This window comes from Puma concolor, chromosome E1 (assembly GCF_028749965.1).
Source record: "Puma concolor isolate L17-30 chromosome E1, mPumCon1.1.hap2, whole genome shotgun sequence".
NCBI lineage: Eukaryota > Metazoa > Chordata > Mammalia > Carnivora > Felidae > Puma > Puma concolor.
Window position 1 is genome coordinate 26,905,016 of NC_141680.1, and position 23,751 is coordinate 26,928,766.

General features: G+C 37.3%; 2 protein-coding genes across 2 annotated transcripts in view; one reads left to right on the forward strand and one right to left on the reverse strand.

Moving 5' to 3' along the window:
- Nucleotides 1–23,751, forward strand: part of CHCT1 (CHD1 helical C-terminal domain containing 1) — a 74,420-nt gene that overhangs the window by 16,160 nt on the left and 34,509 nt on the right. The gene's annotated exons all lie outside the window — the stretch shown is intronic.
- APPBP2 (amyloid beta precursor protein binding protein 2) overlaps nt 6,272–23,751 on the reverse strand; it is a 52,782-nt gene continuing 35,302 nt past the window's right edge. Inside the window, exons 6-13 of the mRNA XM_025916337.2 lie at nt 21,375–21,464; nt 19,385–19,452; nt 19,199–19,304; nt 18,383–18,507; nt 15,376–15,461; nt 13,073–13,263; nt 11,835–12,000; nt 6,272–10,814 (exon numbers count right to left, since the gene is read on the reverse strand). Coding sequence (XP_025772122.1) covers nt 10,561–10,814; nt 11,835–12,000; nt 13,073–13,263; nt 15,376–15,461; nt 18,383–18,507; nt 19,199–19,304; nt 19,385–19,452; nt 21,375–21,464 — 1,086 coding nt within the window. The 3' untranslated portion in view covers nt 6,272–10,560. The remainder of the gene's footprint in view (nt 10,815–11,834; nt 12,001–13,072; nt 13,264–15,375; nt 15,462–18,382; nt 18,508–19,198; nt 19,305–19,384; nt 19,453–21,374; nt 21,465–23,751) is intronic.

Consider the following 23,751-nt stretch of genomic DNA (forward strand, 5'->3'; position numbering starts at 1 on the left):
ATTTTTGAGTATGGTAATAACTTTTTGGAGTTATGTACTTTTTAAAAAGGAGATAGAAGTTTATTGAATAAAACAAGGGAGCAGTGGGCAGAACCGTAGAGGAGAAGCTCTCTGCTGGAGTTATGTATTTAAAAAACATTTTTTTTTAGTGTTTATTTTTGAGAAAGAGAAAGCAAGCAGAGGAGAAAGAGAGGGAGGTGGGGGAGGGGCAGAGAGGGACAGGGACAGAGGATCTGAAGCAGGCTTTGTGATGACAGCAGAGAGCCCAATGCAGGGCTTGAACTCAAGAACCCTGAGATCATGACCTGATGAGCCAAAGTCAGATGTTTAATGGACTCAGCTACCCAGGCGACCCTGGAGTTACGTATTTTTTTTTTCAACGTTTTTTATTTATTTTTGGGACAGTGAGAGACAGAGCATGAACGGGGGAGGGGCAGAGAGAGGGAGACACAGAATCGGAAACAGGCTCCAGGCTCCGAGCCATCAGCCCAGAGCCTGACGCGGGGCTCGAACTCACGGACCGCGAGATCGTGACCTGGCTGAAGTCGGACGCTTAACCGACTGCGCCACCCAGGCGCCCCTGGAGTTATGTATTTTTAAAGTACTTATGTTTTAGAGATAAACAATTTATTATTTGTAGACGTCTGGGATTTGGTTTAAAATAATCCAGTGGTAGGGGAACCTGGGTGGCTCAGTCTGTTAAGCATCTGACTCTTGATTTCGGCTCACATCATGATCTCATGGTTCATGAGTTCAAGTCCTGCATTGGGCTCTGTGCTGATGGTGTAGGGACTGCTTGGGACTCACTCTCTCTCTCTCTCTCTCCCTCCCTCTGTCTCTGCCCCTCTCTCTCTTTCTCTCAAAATAAATAGGTAAACTTAAATAGATAAACAAATAAATAAATAAATCCATCCAGCAGCAAAGGCAGGGTCCATAGCAGATGAAGGAATAGTCGTAACAAGATTGGCCATGGATTTATAAATTGGATGAGAGGTACAAGGCAATTCCTTATCCCAGGTTCTCTACTTTTGCATATATTTGAAATCTTTTTTTAATAAAAAGTTTCAAAAGATTAGCTAATCCATTGCCTCTCTCCTATTTCTAAAAGAGCTATAATCCTCCTGATTTAAAACAGAGGATAGTCTTCAGCCTTGATGTAAGCCTAGAAACTTGCCCCAAAACAGATCCTTCCCTTAGGATTGTTTTTCTATAAGGAGGTGGGATGAAGGGGCAGACTAGAATCCAATTCAAGTCTTGAACTCCAGATAGCTGACAAGTTTCCAGAGAACTGAAACAGGAGTATCAGAGTCATGGAAGATGTTCTGGAATAAGGAAATGCTCTTGATGCACATAAGACTGATACAGGGGGATGGGGCGCCTGGGTGGCTCAGTTGGTTAAGCGTCCGACTTCAGCTCAGGTCATGATCTCGTGGTTCGTGAGTTCAAGCCCCACGTTAGGCTCTGTGCTGACAGCTCAGAGCCTGGAGCCTGCTTTGACTTCTGTGTCTCCCTCTCTCTCTCTCTCTCTACCCCTCCTCAATTCGTGCTCTGTCTCTCTCTCTCTCTCTCAAAAAGTAAATAAACATTAAAAAAACATAGGGGCGCCTGGGTGGCGCAGTCGGTTAAGCGTCCGACTTCAGCCAGGTCACGATCTCGCGGTCCGCGAGTTCGAGCCCCGCGTCGGGCTCTGGCCTGATGGCTCAGAGCTTGGAGCCTGTTTCCGATTCTGTGTCTCCCTCTCTCTCTGCCCCTCCCCCGTTCATGCTCTGTCTCTCTCTGTCCCAAAAATAAACGTTGAAAAAAAAATTAAAAAAAAAAAAAGTAAATAAACATTAAAAAAAAAAAAAAGACTGATACAGGGGCATTGTTTGCCAGCAGGAGACTTCTGAGTTAAGTCTCTGAAAAGTCAGTGGTTCACAAACCTAAAACACATCATCTTATTGCACTAATCCAAGAAATGCAAATGAAAAGAATGAGATTCTTTGTATCACACTGGCAATGAAAAAAATTATAAAGCCCAGAGTTGCTGTGGGTGTGGAAAAATAAGAATTCTGATACATTACAACCTGAATGGAAATTAATACAACCTGGCACTGTGTGTCAAAATTGGACTCAGCAACTCCATTATGAGGAATTTATAAGACATGAATCTGAGATGTGCACAAAGCTTTAGTGTCAAGCATCATCATTGAGAGGTAATTACAATAGGGAAAAACTCTAGTACGGTGGTTTTAAAGTATATCCACAAATTCTGATACTGCTCCTTCCAAGGCATGGGAATAATTCCCCTTCCCTGTGTGTGAACTGTCATTAGTGACCAACTTCTAATGAACAGAATATGGTGAAAATGGTCAGTGTGACTTCCAGGTAGATCACGAAAGATATTGTGGCTTTTGTCTTGCTCTCTGTTGGAATCACTTGTCCTGGGGGATGTCAGTTGCCATGTCATGAAGACACTCAAACAGCCCTATGGAGAGCTCATGTGACAATGAACTAAGACATGCCAATAGCCATGAGAGTGAGAGATCTTGGAAATAGATCCTTCAGTCGTAGACCAGTCTTAGGATGACTGCAACCCTCATACCATCTTTTTTTGAAAACCTTTTTATTTTTGAGAGAGACAGCGTGAATGAGGGAGGGACAGAGAGAGAGGGAGACAGAATCCAAAGCACGCTCCAGGCTCTGAGCTGTCAGCACAGAGCCCAACATGGGGCTCGAACTCATGAACTATGAGATCATGACCTGAGGCAAAGTCGGATGCTTAACCAACTGAGCCACCCAGATGTCCCGGTGCCATCTTGATGCAATCTCATGAGACACCCTAAGTCAGAACCACCCAGCTAAGCCATTCCTGAATTCCAGTTCCATAGGAATTGTTAATTCATAAATATTTTTTGTTTAAGCCATTAAATTGGGGGTAATTTGCTGTAAAGCAATAGATAACACTTCCAACAATAGAAGATGCATTAAATAGATTATGGTCCATCCACATGGTGGTATACTATGTTGTCATTAAAAATAACATTTTCCGGGGCGCCTGGGTGGCTCGGTCGGTTAAGCGTCCGACTTCGGCTCAGGTCACGATCTCACGGTCCATGGGTTCGAGCCCCATGTCGGGCTCTGTGCCAACAGCTCAGAGCCTGGAGCCTGTTTCAGATTCTGTGTCTCCCTCTCTCTGTGACCCTCCCCCGTTCATGCTCTCTCTCTGTCTCAAAAATAAATAAACGTTAAAAAAAATTAAAAAAAAAATAACATTTTCCATATATAATAGTGTAGGGAAACAGTTTGATAGAAATAAAGCTGGATACCAAAATGCATATGAAACATGAATGAAATGTGAAATACACATATACAGGAAAAAAAGAGAAATGTGCCAATATTTTAAATGTACTTATCTCTTGGTTATACAGTTACAAGATTTTTTCTTAGTAAAAATATTTAAAATGTAAAGATAGTTACAAAATGAAAAGTTTTTCCTCCCTTATTAGAATTCTACCCCTACTCCTTCTTTCCAAAGGTGATCATTGTCAATATATTTTTATAATGAATATACTTTGAGAAAAATGGTTTCACATATATTTTTACATAAGTATGTATGGGTTTTTTTGTTTACATAAAGTAATCACTAGTTATTCACCATGGGCTTTTCCTATATTCATGTTTCTTGGTTATTTCTACATAAACATACAGTTTGGTATTTTAATCATTTCAATCGTTTGATCTTCTGCATATTGTTCATTAACTGAATCTATGATTATCTAACCACATTCCTATTAATGTTTAACTGGCATGTTATTTGGTTTGTTTTTATCATAAGTGTACTCTAATTCTGATCTGCTGTTTCCCCCAGTCCCCCACCTGCCTCCCCTCTGGTAACCACCAGTTTGTTCTCTATAGTAAGAGACTGTGTTGTCTTTTTTTTTTTTTTTCCCCTTTGCTCGTTTGTCTTAAATTCCACATGAGTGAAATCCTAGGATAATTGTCATTCTCTTATTTTGCTTAGCATTATCCTCTCCAGCTCCATGCATGTTGTTGCAAATGGCAAGATTTAATTCCTTTTTATGGCTGAATAATATTCATATATACATGTGTATATATATATATGTGATGCAATCTCATGATATCTATATATCTATATATCACATCTTCTTTATCCATTCATCTACTGATGAACACTTGGGCTGCTCCAATAGTTTGGCTATTATAAATAATGCTGCAATAAATATCAGGGAGCACATATCCCTTTGATTGTTTTTGTATTCCTTGGGTAAATACCCAGTAGTACAATTCCTGGATTATAGGGTAGTTCTATTTTTAATTTTTTGAGGAACCTCCATACTGTTTTTCACAATAGTTGCACCAATTTGTGTTTCCATGGACAATGTTAAGAGGGTTCCTTTTTTTAAAGTTTATTCATCTATTTTTGAGAGACAATGCATGTGTGGGTGGGTGAGGCAGAAAGAGAGGGAGCAAGAGAATCTCCACGTTGTAAGGCTCTCCAGAGAGCCTGATGCCGGGCTTGAACTTGAATGGTGAGATCATGACCTGAGCGAAACCAAGAGTTGTATTCCTAACCAAGACAGCCACCCAGGTGCCCCAAGAGGGTTCCTTTTACTCTGCATCCTTGCCAATGCTTGTTTCTGGGTTTTGTTTTGTTTTGTTTTGTTATAGAGAGCGTGAGCAGGGGAAAGGGGCAGAGGGAGAATCTTATGCAGCTCCATGCTCAGCACAGAGCCCCATGCAGAACTCAATCCCACAACCCCAGGATCATGACCTGAGCTGAAATCGAGTCAGTTGCTCAACTGACTGAGCCACCCAGGCACACATTCTGACAGGTGTGATGTGATAGCTCATTGTAGTTTTGATTTGCATTTCTCCGATGATAATGTTGAGCATCTTTTCAGGTGTCTGTTGGCCATCTGTATGTCTTTTTTGAAGAAATATCCGTTCATGTCTTCTGTCCATTTTTCAATTGGATTGTTTTTTGGTACTGAGTTGTAGAAGTTCTTTATATATTTTGGATATATATACTGATGAGTTTGCCTTGAATTTTCAAACTACAAAAATAAATGTCTATAAAGTAAGTGAGTGTGGTTTGCTAACACACTTAGAATAATATGTCAGGGGCACCTGGGTGGCTCAGTCAGTTGAGTGTCCGACCCTTGATTTCAGCTCAGGTAGTGATCCCAGTGTTGTGGGACTGAGCTCCATGTCGAGCTTAAACTCCTGCTTACGATATTCTCTCTCTCTCTCTCTCTCTCTCTGCCCCTTGCTCACTTGAGCCCTCTCTCTCCAAAAAAACAAAACACACACACAAAAATCTCTCTAAAGAAAGAAGAGTATCTGTCAAGGAGTAAACTCTATGTTAAATTTGTTAAACACACAAATCAGCAATGTTTATAAGCTGGGAAGTTTTAATTCTTGAGTTACACGATCATATGGTAATGGCTTTAGCAAAGCTTTAAATAAAATGCTGCTTAAGTATCAAGAAGAGGCAACTCAGGTAAGTTTCAGGGAAGGCTTCCTTGTCCTTTGAGGTTGACAGATGAATTAAAGTTTAGGCAGAAAATGAGATTCCATACAAAAGAGAGAACAGCATGTTCAAAGTCATGGAACGTAAAAGGAAAAATTTTACAAGTATCACTGAAGGTGGCAGTCGAGATAAAACCAGTGCTATTGCAAGTGAAGGTGGAATTTTTTAAATGTTAATTTTCTTAATAGTAATTTAAAATTTGGTGTCATTTCCTGTACTTGCTGTTCTGAGTGCTTAAGATTCATGTTGTTTCATGGCAGATGTTTTAAAAGACCTATTTTGACACCCCCCCCCCATTCATATGAAGAAATGAAACACAAAGAGGCTCATAATGACGTATCTCAGATTCTTACTGCTCAGAGGCAGAGCTGGAACTGAAACCCAAATCCAGGGTTCTCTTCACTATTGCCAGCAGAGTTTCATCAGGTCTCCTCACCCGCCTTCAGCTTCAGAGATAGAAGACTAGGGAAAATGGTGTAGTTACTTTTGTAAAGACTAAACACCTCCTGCATTAAGTACTACCTTGTCTTTTCCAAGTACCTTCGTGAGCACCATCTCCAGATGCGGTTACCACGTGTCTCCTCTGCCACACATCTTATTTTTCTTGAACAAGAGCACTTTTGTTCTGGTTCCAACAGCTTCTCTCACACTGTTCTCTAATAAAGACAGGCTGCAATAATAATCCCAAGTCCTGACCAAAAGCGATCACAACTACATTGGAAACAGATACACTATGAATGCAGGAACACTATATTTATTAGGTCAATAATTCATTTTTAGCAATACAAGTACAGAATATATCACAATGCTGGTTACAAACATACTTAGTATGGTTCAATGGTTACACATAATGGTGGGCACTACAAGTTTGTGTTAAGGATGATATGAAAGGTCATTCTGACACAATGAAGAATCGTCTTAAAAAAATCTATCAATGACCCTAGATATTTCTATAGAAATTACTGTGGCACTATTCGTGGGGATTTTCATGTAAAGAATTGTTAGTAATTTGTTTCATTAAGAGCTTTTGAGTCTACTAACCTAAAATCCCCTGTTGCTTAATAAAGTATAAAAATAGTACTGACTTGGTAATATTTAATAAAATGTAGCATTCATTCACATCATAAAAGTAGAACTAAATTGAAAAGTTTTAGTTACCATGGCAACATATCTTTCCATAAAAGGAATATACAGAAATGAGTAATGTTACACAAATGGTACCTGCAACAGTTATTTAGTGATCCAACACTTAATTTGTGCACCACAAACCAGGTTTTCTAGATATCTATATATAGCATATATTTTTAATCTTAAATTTTACTTTTGAAAAAAATGTGCACTTCAACAAACTCACTAAGGCCACTCATGCTATAGATACCTAGGATTGCAATTAAAGAATAGTATTATTTAATAAATCCTAAAGCACATTCCTTCAGATCACCAACAGGGTAAAACCAGTTTTCTGCCTAACACATTCCTGAGATTTGTGGACAATACAACTACTAGTGTTCAAGCTGGATAGTAATCCAAGTGTCAGATTAAAAAATTTTCTTTTTCCTAGCAAGAACTGAGGTCCTCCAAAGCCAAGAGGTGAAATATATACATTAATTTTTAAAGCAAAAATAAAACTCTTAAAAAAGTCTATACTTATATAAATAAGTATTTTTCCAGTAGTAACTTTGCCATCCAGGAAAGGAAGAGTTTGCAAGCAGCAAGGCTACAAATTCTGGGGAGAAAAATAAAGACCAAGTGGCAGTTAAGAATACCTGCTACTAAGCAAACCGTTGTTTCAATTCGTAAAGTACGGCCACAAGCTTCAATTGTGTTTCAGGTGTGTTTACTGTTCAGCATTCTGTTTGCACATAAGGAGCTACCAAATGGCACTCCCATTTATGTATAAGATTGCAGCCTATGTACTTAATTTTCACAACATTATGAACTCTTCCCAAACAGGCTGGGAACAAAGGCCTTTGTCAAATCCTTTATTTTCACTAATGAGCGCATACTGCACAAGGGTTACTACAGAGCAATGGTGAGTTTGTTTTTAACCAAGCAGAGACAGAGCTTTGATGACAATAGAGGTCCTAAAGCTTTGGGCAAAGTCAGCTTTGGGAACCCTTAAATATGGTGTTCTAAAAAACCCAATCAGTTCTATTACACTGGATGCTGGAGTGACTGACAATCTGTAGCACATGAGTATTTGTAGAGCCCCCTGATGCACCCAACTTGAATAGCACCAAACTTTAGGAAAAAGACTGGGTAAGAGGAAAGAAATGAAAGTCAGGAAGAATGAGACCAAAGGCCCTTTATTATTTTGCTGAACTTTCAAAAATATCTTTAGGTTGGTTTAGGCTTCCTTACACCTAACCCCACCCTATGTGAAAAGCTTGTGCAAGCTATTGGTTATTGTGAGGTAAATTTTATTCTTTTCTTTCTTTGAGATTCTTTTTAACCCCATAAATCATGGTGACATTCACCTCTCTAATTTACCCTAAACATCCCTAGGAAAAGGATAAATCCCACACTTAAAATCATAAGGGTATTATTCATTAGAACCAGAATTAATAACATATTGTTAGATCATTAACAGAAACTGGCAATCTCTTTTCTCAACCTACAGTGTTTGCATTAAATCAAACAGATTTACAGAACACTACATTAAAGCAGTGGTAATAAAGGGAAACTACCAATGGTTTTTAGAAAAACTGGCTGCCACTTAACATTATCACCCTGTGATCTTAGGCTTCTAAATATCATGTTGCTTTATAGCTCAAACTGAATCAAGAGAGGATGAGGCCTTAAGTCATTTGCTTGATTTTATCATAGGAAATGCTGTATGTGCACAAAACCAAAAAATACAGATTACAAAAAAAAAAAAAAAAAACTTCGTATGGAAACGTGAGTTTCAAAATATTTATTGAAAAACAATTTACCATGACATTCCTATACCACAAACATACCACAGGACTCTAAATAACCAACAAAAGTATACAAAGCCTATCCTGAAAATATCTTTGGAGGTATTAAATATATAGGCCCACGAGGATAGAGCTGAGTAACTTAAAAAATGTTAGTCCTTGGTCACAGACTATTTGGTAATTAACAGAGGTGCCTCTTGGCATTAGACTGCAATGAGCTGGGAGGGGAGATGCAGGTGTGCCAATGTACTCCTTTTAAAATTAAAAAGAAACTAATTCAATTTGAGGAATAAACTCAGGTTTTGAAATCATAGTTATAATCCTAGGGTCCAGGCTTGTTTCATCTCTTTACGTACCTCCCCCAGCCAATCCCCTCCTGGGGTCTTAAAAACACTGGCTCATAACTAACAAGACTGCAAATAATAGTTTTAAACAAGATTAGATTTGCGAAGTTCAAAAGTGTTTAAAATCAAATTGATCTGAAATCTCTAATTAATTTTTCTGTACTCAATGTGGCAGACAGTTTAGATTTCTTCCCCCCTCCAACCCCAACGTGCATGTTAAAAGAAAACCAAAATTCAACACACATTCACTCACCCACAGACTACTCCAAGCATTAGCCAAGAGCAACATCTCTAACAGCCAAGTCATGAACCCCTGAAAATAGGGGGGAAAACCCTGATTCTTAACTATAGAGGCACCCAATAGGCCACTATAATAAGAACTGAGGTAACAGCAAAAGACCTTTTGTTTCTTGAATTGCTACATGTTACAACTTCCCAAATTTGAGTATTAATTACCTCAACATTAAATAACCCGACTGGGTTAAAATTTAAAAAATCAAAACCCAATAAAAGGAAGACAAGTTAGTGAAATAGATATATAATTAGGGGATCTTTGTATTTGACTCTTGAAGTTCAAATAAAACGACCCAGTTGTACTATTATTACCATAAAAACAAAGGATCTCAGAAGAATTGCTTCTTTTGGGCATTCATTTTTCCATGAATCCCCACGAACCTAAAAGTCCCTCCCAAACATGAGCTATTATTTCATGACTCTTAGCCAATATACTTGTTAATTGCACTGATTATTAGGGTAACATTTAAAATGAGGGGGTTGGTTGCGGCAGATATTTATAGACTTGCTTATGGCACTGCCATCTGTGCACACTGACTAAAGATATGCCACTGAAATTGCCAAATTTCTCAAGTTTGGTGTCTAATTACATGAATATAAGTTTTGCATTATTACTTTTCATCATATATCTAAATGAAACATTCTACTGAAAAAAGTATATGCAGGGGCTAAAATAATAACCTAAAGCCTCTGGTCCAAATAACCCCTTTCTAGATTAGGCTGGTCCATTTTAGGTCCTCCTGGTCCTGTCAGCAAATGCTATCAGAGCATCTTGCATTGTTGTACCAAAAAACCCCAACACAACCAAAGGGTTAATAAAAGTGCTGGTCTGTCAGCTTTTCTATGATTTACAGATCAACACTGGTCCAGTTCAGATGAATCTGACAGTCCTTCCCGTAAGAGAGCTCTGGAGTGGTTGTATCCACTTCCGTGGGTAAGGTGGCCGAACCTAAGTCAGGATGTCCCTCTTCTATCAGCACTGTGTTAACTTTTCCATACTGCATATAAAGATTTTCCCCATAAAATTTCTTTACAATACAGTATTGAATACCTCCACAAGGAAGAATTATATGTTAAAAAGTTGTTAAAATCATCCTTACGTAATAAGAATGCAACTCTTTTAAACTCTTAAATAGTTTTATTTAGGGGTTCTTTTCAGGCTTTCTGCAAAATGAATTATTTTTTTAAATGAAAAAAAAAAAAAAAACAACAAAAAGATTTCCTGTTGTTTGTTCTACTAGGTTGAAAATATGGGCCAGACTACGTATACATGCGGTACATGCTGAATATAACTGAATATATGCTTATTCCTACGGACACTCTGCAAGATAGGGATCACCCAAATAGGGTCAATGGACTGGACCAGTGTTTCAATGCAAATTCCAGCCCCAAAAAACAACATGGTTTTGATTTCACAGTATGAATTCCCTGGAATCTGGGAAAAGGTAAATTAGTTAACTGAGGTACTCCCTCAGCAGCTCGGTCCCTCCACATTCTGAGAAATCAAGAAGGACTGTACCACTTCTTCAGTGGACTGGGGGCTGGTGTTGACGTCTTCAAGAGCATCGGTCACCGAATACTGACGATCTCGCAACCGGTTCCAGTTAGACAGAACGTTGTGATATTCAAACACTTTCTCATAATTCCCAATGGAGTTGTAAAGTTTAATGAGACCTCGGTAGTCATATTCTAGTCCACTGTAGCCTTCACCAAACAGTTTCTTCCCTGAAAGTAACACACACACACACACACACAAAGAAAGAAAGAAAGAAAGAAAGAAAGCTCAAATAATGAAGCAACAAGAGGTTCTTAAAGACAACACAAGTTCAATTCTTTAAATAGGATGGCTTGGTTTTATTTCCTAGGATAAATGAGAAACTAATGAGATTGCGTACCCACAGACAAGATAAATATATTCGATTACATTAGAATTAAGAACTTCTGTTCTTTGAAAGGCACCATTTAGAAACAAGCAACAGAGTGAAAGTTATCTACCTGCAACACATATAACCAACAAAGGGCTTGCTGCATCCATAGTATATAAAGATCTTCTATAAACCAATAAGGAATGATAGGCAATTCAACATAAAAATAGGGAAGAATTTTTTTTAAGTAATCACTACCCCCAGTATGGGGCTCAAACTCATGCTCTACTGACTGAACCAGCCAAGTGCCCCAAAACAGGGAAGAATTTTAACAGGCACCTTAGATGAGTATCTTATTTTGTAAAAGGCCTGAAAATGGAAACCAAATGTTTGAATATCCATTAACAGCAGAATGGATAAATAATGATATACTAATCCAATAAAATATAGCGCTGGAAATTAATAAACAACAGTGATATGGAACAACACAGATGTATTTCACAATTCACGTTCACCAAAAGAAACCAGACATATAAAAATGTACATTGTATGATTCTATTTTATCAAAAACAGGTAAACCTGATCTATGATGTTAAAAGTCAGGAAAAGGGAGGCGGAGGGAGCAGTAACTACACAAATAGTTTAGAATTACTGCTTTTGCCTATCCTTGACACTCTGCCTAAACTGTCATACTTCTTGCTACTGGCTTCAACATCAATAAATCATCTTTAGCAAATGTTTCAGATGAGTTTTGAGTGGTTTCTGGATATCCTTAGCAGCTCTAAACTCATTGAAGTCTTAGTAATTACACTTCCCTACACAATATATGGGACATGTTGATTTCTAATCAGTTGACTAACAAAATTTTAAAATAACATACCAATCGCTATAGAGCGCAAATAAAGTTTCTCAGCATTTTCATACTGATTCATGTCATAATTGTATAAAGAAGCCAGATGTCCCACGGAAAGGGCTACTTCATAATCTTCTTGACCAAGAAGTTGCTCTTTAATCTGAATTGCTTTGATGTGCATTTCTTCAGCTTCCTGAAAAAAAATGAAGCTGTATTAGCATTAGATTATACTCTTTCTTATGTTAACAATTCTTACCCAACAAGCAAGATTCTTCTAAATGCCAAAAACATGGATGGCATAACATAATCAGATCAGAAACCATACTATGTTAATCCAAAAGTCGCCTATGCGCAGCATTACTACTTTGGGAAGTTACACACTTAGTTGATGACAGTAATAGTGTCCTATGCCAAAAATGATGAGAAAACTTGTCCTGGTAATAAAAAATTATTAGAAGAAATTAACATTAAAACCTTTTAAAATGAAAATTATTTGTTAACATGATCCCAAATTTAATTGAACCTTGTTAAGAAACCCCATACTATAGTACGTTCATTCACATAGGCATACACTTGATTAAGAATTTATACCCCAAAATTCTAAAAGAGAATTCAGTAAATTTTTATCATTACAATTAATAACACCTTAGTATCTGACATTCCCTGTATACCAGCCTGATGCCCCGCTGTTAGCTATATAGTCTATAGTTATATAGTCTATATAGTTAGCTATATAGTCTATAACTATAGACTATATAGTTATAGTCTAACTATAATAACCATAATAGCCTTTATGGTTTTTGATGTATTCTTATTTTTCCAGGGTCTGGATTTTGAATTTTGTTTATATTTTGACTCTGTTGTTTTACACTAGCTATCTTCTCAATTTTTTCATGGAATAAGGTAGGAGTAAAATAAATGTACACTCTGTTATTTTTAAAAATTGTTTAAAGTTTATTCATTTTTGACAGAGACAGAGGGTGAGTGAGGGAGGGGCAGAAAGAGAGGGACACACCCTGAAGCAGGCTCCAGGCTCCAAGCTGTCAGCACAGAGCCTGACACGGCTTGAACTCACGAGCCATGAGATCATGACCTGAGCCGAAGTAGGATGCTTAATTGGCTGAGCCACCCAGGCACCCCAATAAATGTACACTTAAATAGTTAAGATTACTGATGATGTATTATTTAAGACTTGTTATTTAAGACTGGACTTTATTACCTAAAATTATTTAGTAAGAGAAAAATGTAGTAAAACAGGCTTTTACCTTAAATTTTCTCATTGACTGGTAAAGTCTTCCAAGGTTTCCATAGTGTTTTGCAGTCTGTACATTAAATTCCCCAAAAGCTTTTTTAGCTAGTTGGAGTGAAGACAGGTGCAAATCATGAGCTTCTTGAAGCAGCCTCTGTTCGGTTTCTTTATTATGACAGTCAATTGCAATCTCCTCTAAAATAAGAGCTGATTAAGAAAGCAATAAAATTAGCGTAAATAAAACCATCAAAGCTAATCAGAGCATATAATTTAAAATTAAATTCAACAAATGTTTGTGGTTATGGTTTAGAACTGGTAAAGATGAAAATATTCCACTTTAATGAAAAAATATACTTTGGGGAGGGTCATTCTACTTCGGATAGTATAATGAACTTCGAATTTAAAAACAATGGTACACATCAAATATTTTGCAGAATTAATTTCTGCTTTACTAGAGTGTTATATTTTGCCAATGTGAATTTCTTATGTAAAGCAATCCAAGACAAGGAGGAAAAGGCAAAATTTTTAAAGTTATGAAACTGTGTCAAGGAGTACCTAAGTACTATTGAACATTTTGAAGCCAAACTTTATAAAATATAACCTTTAACCAAATACAACAGAAAGAACTGGTTTCCTCCTACTCATTTGACCAACTAAATCAGGCAAGAAGACAGTGCAATTTCAAAGTCACATACAAGACTTTCAAATTCCACTTAAAGTCTTAAAAATACATATTCTTTTACAAGGTGATTTTATTTCTAGGAAAATTGTCCATATGCACAAAAGTAAAAGAAGTTTAGTTCATTATAGCATTAAAAAATTTTTTTTAATGTTTATTTTTGAAAGAGAGAGAGAGAGAGAAACAGTGTATGAGCAGGGAAGGGGCAAAGAGAGAGGGAGACACAGAATCTGAAGCAGGCTCCAGGCTCTGAGTTGTCAGCACAGAGCCCAAAGTGGGGGCTCGAACTCATGAACCGTGAGATTATGACCAAGCCAAAGTCAGATGTTTAATTGACTGAGCCACCCAGGCACCCCCATTATAGCATTTTTAAAGAACAAAAGGTTAAAAACAATATAAAGGACAAATAATAGAGGTGAGGTTAAAAACATTAGAAAAGGATATATATCCGCATGTACTGCAATGAAAACATGTTCACAATGTATAAAGTGAAAAAAGCAAAATACAACTAAAAAAGTTCATTCATTTCATAATTTGGGGAAAAACAGTATAAAAAATATTCACCAAAATGCTGATCTGGAAAGATTCAGAAGATTCAGAAATTTAACCTTAACCAAATATAACCTTTAACTTAATTTATTATTTTTCTTTTTTCTCTAACTTTTAATTTTTACATTAAATATGTATTACTTGTGCTTCTTAAAAATGCAAACCTAGAGAGAAAAAAGAACCAGTTCCAGAATTAAGATAAAAACTTCTCCAATATGCACGGCATTACACTAGTGGCCCAATCATGCTGGCAAAATAAATGCTTTCAATGAAAGGGCTTTGGTGGTGATTAGAAGAAAAGTGAAAATAAGAAGAGAAGAAAGTCAGGGCACCTGGGGGGACTCAGTCGGTTAAGTGCCCAACTTCTGTTCAGGTCATGATCTCATGGCTTGTGAGTTCGAGCCCTCATCAGGCTCTGTGCTGACAGCTCAGAGCCTGGGGCCTGCTTTGGATTCTGTCTCCCTCTCTCTCTATGCCCCTTCCCCGCTCACACTGTGTCTCTCTCTCTAAAATAAATCAACATTAAAACAAATTTTTAAAAAAAGAAGAGAAGAAAGTGGTATTTAGTAAGAGTCCTGCAACATTAAGGGTAACCTGATATAAAGCTGCGTTTCAAAATCCTGCACTATAAAGTTGAAGGTATGTAAAAACTCATCTATAGTCTGCTATCCATGTTACTGTGCAATAATCATGTGCTATTCTTTCATCCTCCTCTCAAAAGAAATGAATGAATGAAGGCATGACAGAGAGGAAAAGGAGGAAGGGAGGGAGGAAGAAAGAAAAAAGAGACAAAAGATATTCTGGCTTATTAAAAATACTATATGAGAGAAGTTAACCTTTTTACTATGAACTACTGGAGATTCTTAAGTTGAGCTGCAGGCAGATACATTAAATCAGTGACCTGGCTATCTTAGTAATATGTAGATATAGTCTAATCCTATGCTACTACCCAAGGAAACAAATAGTCTTAACATATACCATATATCATTAAAAAAAATATGAGACTAGACATATATTACAACTGACAGCAAAAGAAATCTAAAAATATATATATATACACACATATATTGGAGACTAATTGTAAAGGGTACCTTTCACCCTCTTTGAAGAAGCCAAAAGAAGATGATCTTCAGGTAGAATGTGGGTAATGATACCAATAGCTCTTTCTGCATGAAATCTGCAATACAGACAGATATATTCTGGCATTTTTTAGTTACAAATAATTAAAGCATTTTTTAAAAAATCACAATTTATAATGTAATACCGATGGAATTTCTAAAACTATCTGTGGTAAAGGGTGCTGGTTTTTGTTTTTTAAATTTCCAATCTGTTGTGGACTGAACTTTTGGCATCCAACAGATTTCCATCTCCCACAGAATAAACTGTGAAACTGTTATTGCAGCCTACAAGTCTCAACATGATCTTTCACTGGGGCTGCTTCTCCAACCTCATCTACATTCTCAGAAACAGCCCTCTCCTTGCCCTCCAAACACAAAGGCATCACAGTTTTCTGAACATGCAAAAGCATACTCTCACCTAAGATTCTTGCACTTGCTTTACCGTCTCTACAGAATACTCTGCCCCTGAATATCCATCCATGGCTTACTCTTCAATGAAAAGCCTCTCCAGACAAGCCTATACAAAAGTCCCTAAAAAATTTACTATAGTTCTTTACTCTTAGTTTATTTTATTCTTCTTCACATAGCAAGTATTCTCATCTGATGTGTTTGGTTGTTTGTTTATGGCCCCTCTCACCAAACAGAAGGTAAGCTATCTGCCTATTTTATCTACCAGTTCCTCTCAAATAACTCCAAGTCTTCTATCCCCATCTGCCAGGTAATTATTAATTTTCTCATATCTGTCTTCCAATTCACTAATGGTCACTTTTGTTGTGTCCAATGTGCTGTTTAACTTGTCTACTGAGTTTTAATGTCAATGACTATGTTCTAATACTAGCTATTACATTTTATTTTTTCAAATAGCTCTTACTGAAATATGATTCATACCACACAATTCACCCATTAAAATGTACAAATTCAGTGGTTTTTAGTATATTCAGAGTTGTGCATCCATCACCACAAGCAACTTCAGAATATTTTCATGACTCTAATAAGAAACTCTGGCATGGGATGCTTGGCGGGGAGTGGGTGGGTGGGGCAGGGGGCGCCTGGGTGGTTCAGTTGGTCAAGCATCTGACTCCTGATTTCAGCTCAGGTCACGATCTAATGGTTTGTGAGATCGAGCCCTGCATAGGACTGTGCACTGATAGCGTGGAGGCTACTTAGGATTCTCTCCCTCCCTCCCTCTCTCTCTCTCTCTCTCTCTCTCTCTCTCTCTCTGTGCCCCTCCCCCACTCACGTGTGGCACATGTGCACTCTCTCTCAAAATAAACATTACAAAAACAAAAACAAAAAAAGTCTCTCTTGACTATCTTCCAACTCTATCAGCCCTAGGCAACCACCAATTTACTTTCTGTCTCTTACAGATTTGCCTATTCTGGACATCTCATACAAATGGAATGATACAATATGTGGTCCTTTGTGACTGGTTTTTCAATTAGAAGAATGTTTTCAAGGTTCATCCAGGTTGTAGCATCTATCAGTTGTTTTATTTTAAAATCTGCCCTTTTTTTCACCTTTATCTACCCTCCAAAATATTACTGATTCCTTCTTTTACATCAAGGTCAGCAAATTTATTCTGTAAAGAAACAGATAATAAATATTTTATGTTGTGTGGGGCCATATACTCTGTCCCAACTTCCCAAACTCTCCTGATGTAACATGAAAGCCACAGACAATACATGAGTGAATGAGTATTGCTATATTCCAATAAAACTATTTTCCCCATAGGCCATAGTTTGCTAACCCATTTTATATATTTAATCATTTAAGAATACTTACTTTATAGTATCAACCAAAAAGTTTTATTAGCTGATACTGTTTGGGTTCTAATCCTGTTCATTGTATCTGCTGATTCCCACTAATAGAAGAAATGCTTCCCTAGTGGATTTTGAAATACATATTTTTAAAGTCTATTTATTTTGAGAGAGAGTGACAGACAGAGAATCCCAAGCAGGCTCCATGCTGTCAGCACGAAGCCTGATGCAGAGCTCAAACTCACAAACTGTGAGATCATGACCTGAGCCAAAATCAAGAGTCAGATGCTTAACTGACTGAGCCACCCAGGTGCCCCTATTTTGAAATATTTTTATGGTGAGTTCATCTTAGGTAGAGCTAGATCTATGGAAAATCTGTATGGTTTCAGTTGAGAATTAATCATCTTCGAGAGTTTTGCATTTTCTTCCAAAAGGCATCTCAGGAGAACTAGCAGTCCTAAAGTACTTTTTAAATGTTTTCCTCAGTTTGGAGGTTCCTGAATGTATGACAGTTATAAATTCTGCTATGAGGCTCCTTTTTTGTTCAACTGAGAGCCCAACCTGAAATGAACAAGTTTCCTTGCCCTCTTTCTTGTCAATGGGAATTTTTTTTTTCCTCCCAGTCTGCCCTTTCTTTCCCTGAGGGTGCAACCTTGATCTTGGCTTCATCTGAGTGTTCACTTCTAACTCACACCTTCATGTGGGCTAAACGCCTCTTGAATCCAGGATTGCTGTCGAACCAAGGGTACAGAAATTTCTAAGCTTTCTCGTCACCCCCGGGCAGTTATGCCATAGTTCATGTCTACCCTATTGGATTTTAGTCCATGACTGGCCCTTGGGGATTTCCTCTCTCTCCTTGAAGCTCAGTTACACATTTAAAAAGATGATTGTTATATTTTATTCAGTATTTCTGCATGTTTTGAGCAAAATGTTTCTAAGTCTATCATTTAGACAGAGGCTATTGGATTATACCCAAAGAAAAATTATTAAAGCATTCAAAAGATAAGCCATATTCTGCATGAAGATATACAAGTCTCAACATTAAACCACATAAAATCTAAATGAATGGGCTTATAAATTGGTACTATTTTGGATGACTTCAAAAACATTTTAGGCATCTTGTTAAGACTCCAGGAAGACAAATTTAATCCATAAAGGATTAAGAAAAACAAAATAACAGCAACAACATTTAATCTCTCACTGAAAAGGAACGTGGAACTTACAGTGCATTGTCAAATTTCCCAGAGCTATACTGGTGAACATAAGAAGAATAAGCCAAGTCTTCATGAGCTGTTGCTACATGGATATTTTTGCCACCAAACACGGACTGCCGAATGTCAAGGGCTGCCTGAAAGAGTAATGAAAACACTACTATAAATCCTTAGAAAATGCTACCCAGTAATATTAAGCACCCTAGTAATTTAAATATATATTCTATGTACAATCTCATCAGTTTTGAGGCAAAAGTCTTGCTGTATTTAAATCACAAGAGAACATAAAAATCACTTATAAGGCCTGATTTTCTGAAGACTGAATCGAACTTAAGAGGCAATGGTTTCATACTAAAAATCATTCATATATCTAGGAATCATATCAGTATTTTTGTCTATGTCCTTCTTCAAAGGTGAACTATAAAATCAAGAATGCCTTGTCCAGAGTGATGGCATAACACATTTACCTGAGAATGACTAATATAAGACCTAAAAGAATTGTTATCAACTCTCGTTGCTATTACAAAGACAGGTCTAATGACTCATACCAAATCAACAATGAAGACAAGTCATTACGGGGGCAAAATGATAAATGGAAAAGTACTCTTAAATATGAGCCCACAAGCTAAAAATTCTTTTCCTGGATAGTTCTCTTTAACTCTTAAAACATTTACTTTTAATCCTTCTAGATATTATTTAGTAAAATAATGTGCCATATTTGAGGAGGGGCTCAGAAAGAGTTCTTAGAAAGCGGGTTATACACCACAAACAAATACAGGTCAGCAAGGCAATTCCAGTTTAAAGAAAAAAGTGCAACCATTAACATACCTGATAAATTGCAACAGACTGACAGATATTATCTACATTGAGTAAGTAGAACCCATAATCTAGCAGTGTATCAGAGTATTTTGGGTGTTTGGATCCAAAATGATCCCTATAAAAAGATATAAAACTATTAGGATATAAAGCAGGGAGAGACAATTTGAAATGGTATTATTATTAATAATCACCTACCGTGCCAAATACACTGCATGTTTAATTAGCTGTTCTGCCTTCTTAAATTCACGTTTTACAACACAAGCCTAAGGATAAAGCAAGATTATTAAATAACTCTCAGTTAATTAGTGTGCTAAAATAAGTACGTATTATATATTCAGACTATAAAGGTCAAAAGAAAAAAAGCATCTTCAAACATAAATAAAAGGGTTCTATTTATTAATTTCTTCCCTTCCAAGCACTTGAAAATTCTATTATAAGCAGATCTGTACATATTCTGGGAAATTACAAAATTAAAAATTTTGACAGTCATGCCCAATACAAACCTGTTATAACAAAGTTATCTTACAAAGCTGGTATACTCCCATCCTTCCAGATTACATAATAAGTAAGTGGGGGGGGGAGGGTTCAATATAGTATTTTCTAAGCTGCTTATTTATATCTCAGTTCTAGAGTGGCTTAAGTATCTTGTAGTTTTCCTCTGTTAATTTTAAAATGCATAGAATTTCAAGTTTTCTTTCTTAAAATATTCTGATTCATGAAAATAGCCAATAGTTTTCAAACTCTAAATATTATCTGCATATAGAAATACAAATCTTGGGGGCGCCTGGGTGGCTCAGTCGGTTAAGCGTCCGACTTCAGCCAGGTCACGATCTCGCGGTCCGTGAGTTCGAGCCCCGCGTCAGGCTCTGGGCTGATGGCTCGGAGCCTGGAGCCTGTTTCTGATTCTGTGTCTCCCTCTCTCTCTGCCCCTCCCCCGTTCATGCTCTGTCTCTCTCTGTCCCAAAAATAAATAAAACGTTGAAAAAAAAAATTAAAAAAAAAAAAAAAAAGAAATACAAATCTTGGAATCTTGCACCTATATATATTAAGTTTATTTTGAGAGAGAGAGAGAGAGAGAGAGAGAGAAAGGATGAGCAGGGGAGGAGCAGAGAGAGAATCCCAAGTAGGTTCCGTGATGCCAGCGCAGAGCCCAGTGCGGGCTCAAACTCATGAGCCATGAGATCATGACCTAAGCCGAAACTAAGAGTTGGATACTTAACCAAATGAGCCACCTAAGCACTCCTAAATCTTGCATATATATTAAACTGTCTTAACATTAAGTGTATATTCAATGTTTTAAATTAATTAAAAATATAGTAATATCCCTCTTCTAGCTCTGATAATCTGAATAAAGTTATGCCACTTACTTGTCTAAAATGACTTATTTAAGAAGTTTTGCAGAATCTTAGACCCTTTTAAATTACAAATTTAGGATCTTTATTCTAACTGAAATTTCCATAATTAAAATCAACCAAAATGGAATACTCAAAACTGAAAAACCTCTGGGTAGAAAGAATATACTTGAAAAGTATGACACTGTGAGGCTGTAATACTACCACTCTAAGATTTAATACTAGGTTAGTCTTGAGGGGAAAAATGACCAAAGTCCCTACAATTGTGGCATAAGGAATTGAGGCTGCTGGAAAGGCTAAGAAAAACAAAAGCAAACTTGGGGCGCCTAGGTGGCTCAGTCAGTTAAGCATCTGACTTCAGCTTAGGTCACATCTCATGGTTTCTGAGTTCTAGCCCCATGTCCGGCTCAGTACTGACAGCGCAGAGCCAGTTTCAGATTCTTTCCACACACACACCCCACCCCTCCCCCTCTCATACACACGCACGCACGCGCACGTTCTCTCTCTCTCAAATAAATAAACATAAAAGAAAAAGAAAAGCAAACTCAAGTTAGGATAGCACCAAAATAATGTTTCAATCTGTACTTCAGTGAGTTGTATTATCAAAATGAATTTTTTCATCGGTTTTCTGGATATAGGAAAATTAGCTCAATTCTATACATAGGATAGTTTTAGAAACCAGTTTTCTAAAAGTGAGCACAGAAACTTAGAAAATAGACCTTGCTGGTCCATGAAGTACATAATACCTAACTTGTTAAATAACAAGTTAACTAAAACAGATTTAAAGCTTGCTAAATCTTGTAATTCATTAATAATTTTAACATTATACTCACCTTAGAAGCTTGTCTTAAAACATCCACCACAACTTTGACTGGTAAGCCCACTGTGATTTCTTTCATTGCCTCAATGCACCATTTGTAAGCCTAAAAAATATTTACAAAGAGTAAAAACTGATTAATCAAACTGACAGTATGTAATGAAATGATTGTGTATCTCTCTCCTAAGCTTTCAAGTACCTGAATAAGAACACACACAAAGTATTTACACTTAAAATTTTCTGAGACTAAGTTTTCTTGAAAGCGTAAGTTTGTTACATTTTTCTTTGAAAAACTGACAATGAAGAAATCAAGAGCATGTTCTCTCTTGCCCACAAGCCTTTGCAGATACTGCTCCCTCTGTCTTGTATACATTCTTCTCCCCTGAACTCTTAAACCCAAGTTAAGTTAACCAAGTTAGTTAAGTTAAACCCACCTAACTTGTCTTTCAAGCCCTAGATTAGGCTTCCTATACTTTCTTCTCCTAAGGCAATGCTTATCATTTTGTATCTTAACTACCTGTTTAGTTGAGTGCTTACTTTGTGAGAACTACTATTCTAAGCACTTTATGTGTATTAACACATTTAACTGACACAACAGCCCTATGAGATGCAAACTACTATGGGAAAATGAGGTGCAGAGAGGTTTAGTGCCAGGCAATGTGTTAACACCTAGGTATCTATTGGGAAATAAAACAGTATGTCCTTCCTCTCCCAGTGCTTAGTGGAAGAAAATACTTCCTGTGCAAGCTTCCTTCTCCATTCCACCTAAAAGATTCAGAAGCAATTTTTATATAAAAATGAAATGTATGTGATTTAGGCCAAGAAAACCTGGTTTATAATAACCAGATGTTGTTTCAGAGTAGTAAGTTAAAATCCTTCAAACTGTAGTGGACTGTAATACTGCTTTAAAATATTTACTGCTCCTGGGGTGCCTGGGTGGCTCAGTCAGTTAAGTGTCTGACTCTTGGTTTTGGCTCAGGTCATCATCTCATGGTTCATGAGTTCGAGCACTGCATCAGGCTCCGCGCTGACAGCACAGAGTCCGCCTGGGATTCTCCCTCTCCCTCTCTCTCTGTCCCTCGTCCGCTCTGTCTCTTAAAGTCAAAAAAAAAAAAAAAAAATTTAAAATATTTACAGCTCCTCTTTGGGGAAGGATATACTTCCCTTCCACATTAAAGATGACATGGTCATGTGATTTCCTTTGGCCAATTTAAAAACTAATTAAAATATGAGAAGTGAAATGTGTGATTTCTGGGGAAAAGCTCTTAGAGCAAGTAATACTTCCTCATGATGTTTTTGCCTCTGCTCTAAGGCTGGTAATGTTCTAAATAGAGGATGCTCACCACATGGTTTTGATCAAAGTGTAAACAATGTTAAGCAGAGCCACAGGCATCCCAAGACAGAATGTAGCATGAGCAAGAAAACCTTATTTTTCCATGTCATTGCTATTTTGGGGCTTATATTACCTCGGCATAGCTGAGGCCATGCTAATATCAAAATATGATGATAATTCATTAAGCTATATCCTCGATATTTGCATACTTTTCTGTAGCTATCAATGACAAACTTATCTATTTTTAAAAGAATAAGCTATCTAGGGTGCCTAGCTGGCTCAGTTGTTAGAGCATGTGACTCTTGATTTTGGGGTGGTGAGTTCAACCCCACACTGGGCATAGAGTTTACTTAAAAAAAAAAAAACTATCAAAATCCTTCAAGATACATTTACGGCCTTAAACATTCCTCATGAATGTGCTGAGTGTTGCAAAGACCACGAATAAAAAACAGTATAAACTCTTAATCTAAATGTAGACACAAAATAACTCAATTAAACAGTAACTGCCTAGTAAAGAAAGTGGAAACTGATAAATAAAAGGCATTTTTGTTCCACTGAATACACTGGTGAGTCTGGACCACCAATACATTGGTAGAACTGGGTATGAAGCAAAGAATGGCAAGATATGAATCAATCTACGTGACAGAAAGAAGAGTGCAGAGTTCCAGAGGACAGTATGAACAACAGGAATGAAAAGAGGAATCAGAAGTGGCTAAGATGAGTTCCTATGCAGAGATATAAAAAGATGGGGGGGGGGGGGGCGCACCTGAAGAACTTTAGAAGTAGGCATTTCTTTCTCTCTTTTTTAATTTAATTTTTTAAAAAAGCTTATTCATTTTTGGAGAGAGGGAGCGAGAAAGAGAGGCAGAGGGAGAGAGGCAGAGAGAGAAGGAAGCACAGAATCTGAAGCAAGCCCCAGGCTCTGAGCTATCAGCACAGAGCCCGACATGGGGCTTGAACTACTCATGAACCGTGAAATCATGACCTGAGACAATGTCGGACGCTAAACCAATTGAGCCACCCAGGCGCCCCTCTTCTTTTTAAGTAAGCTTCACGCCCA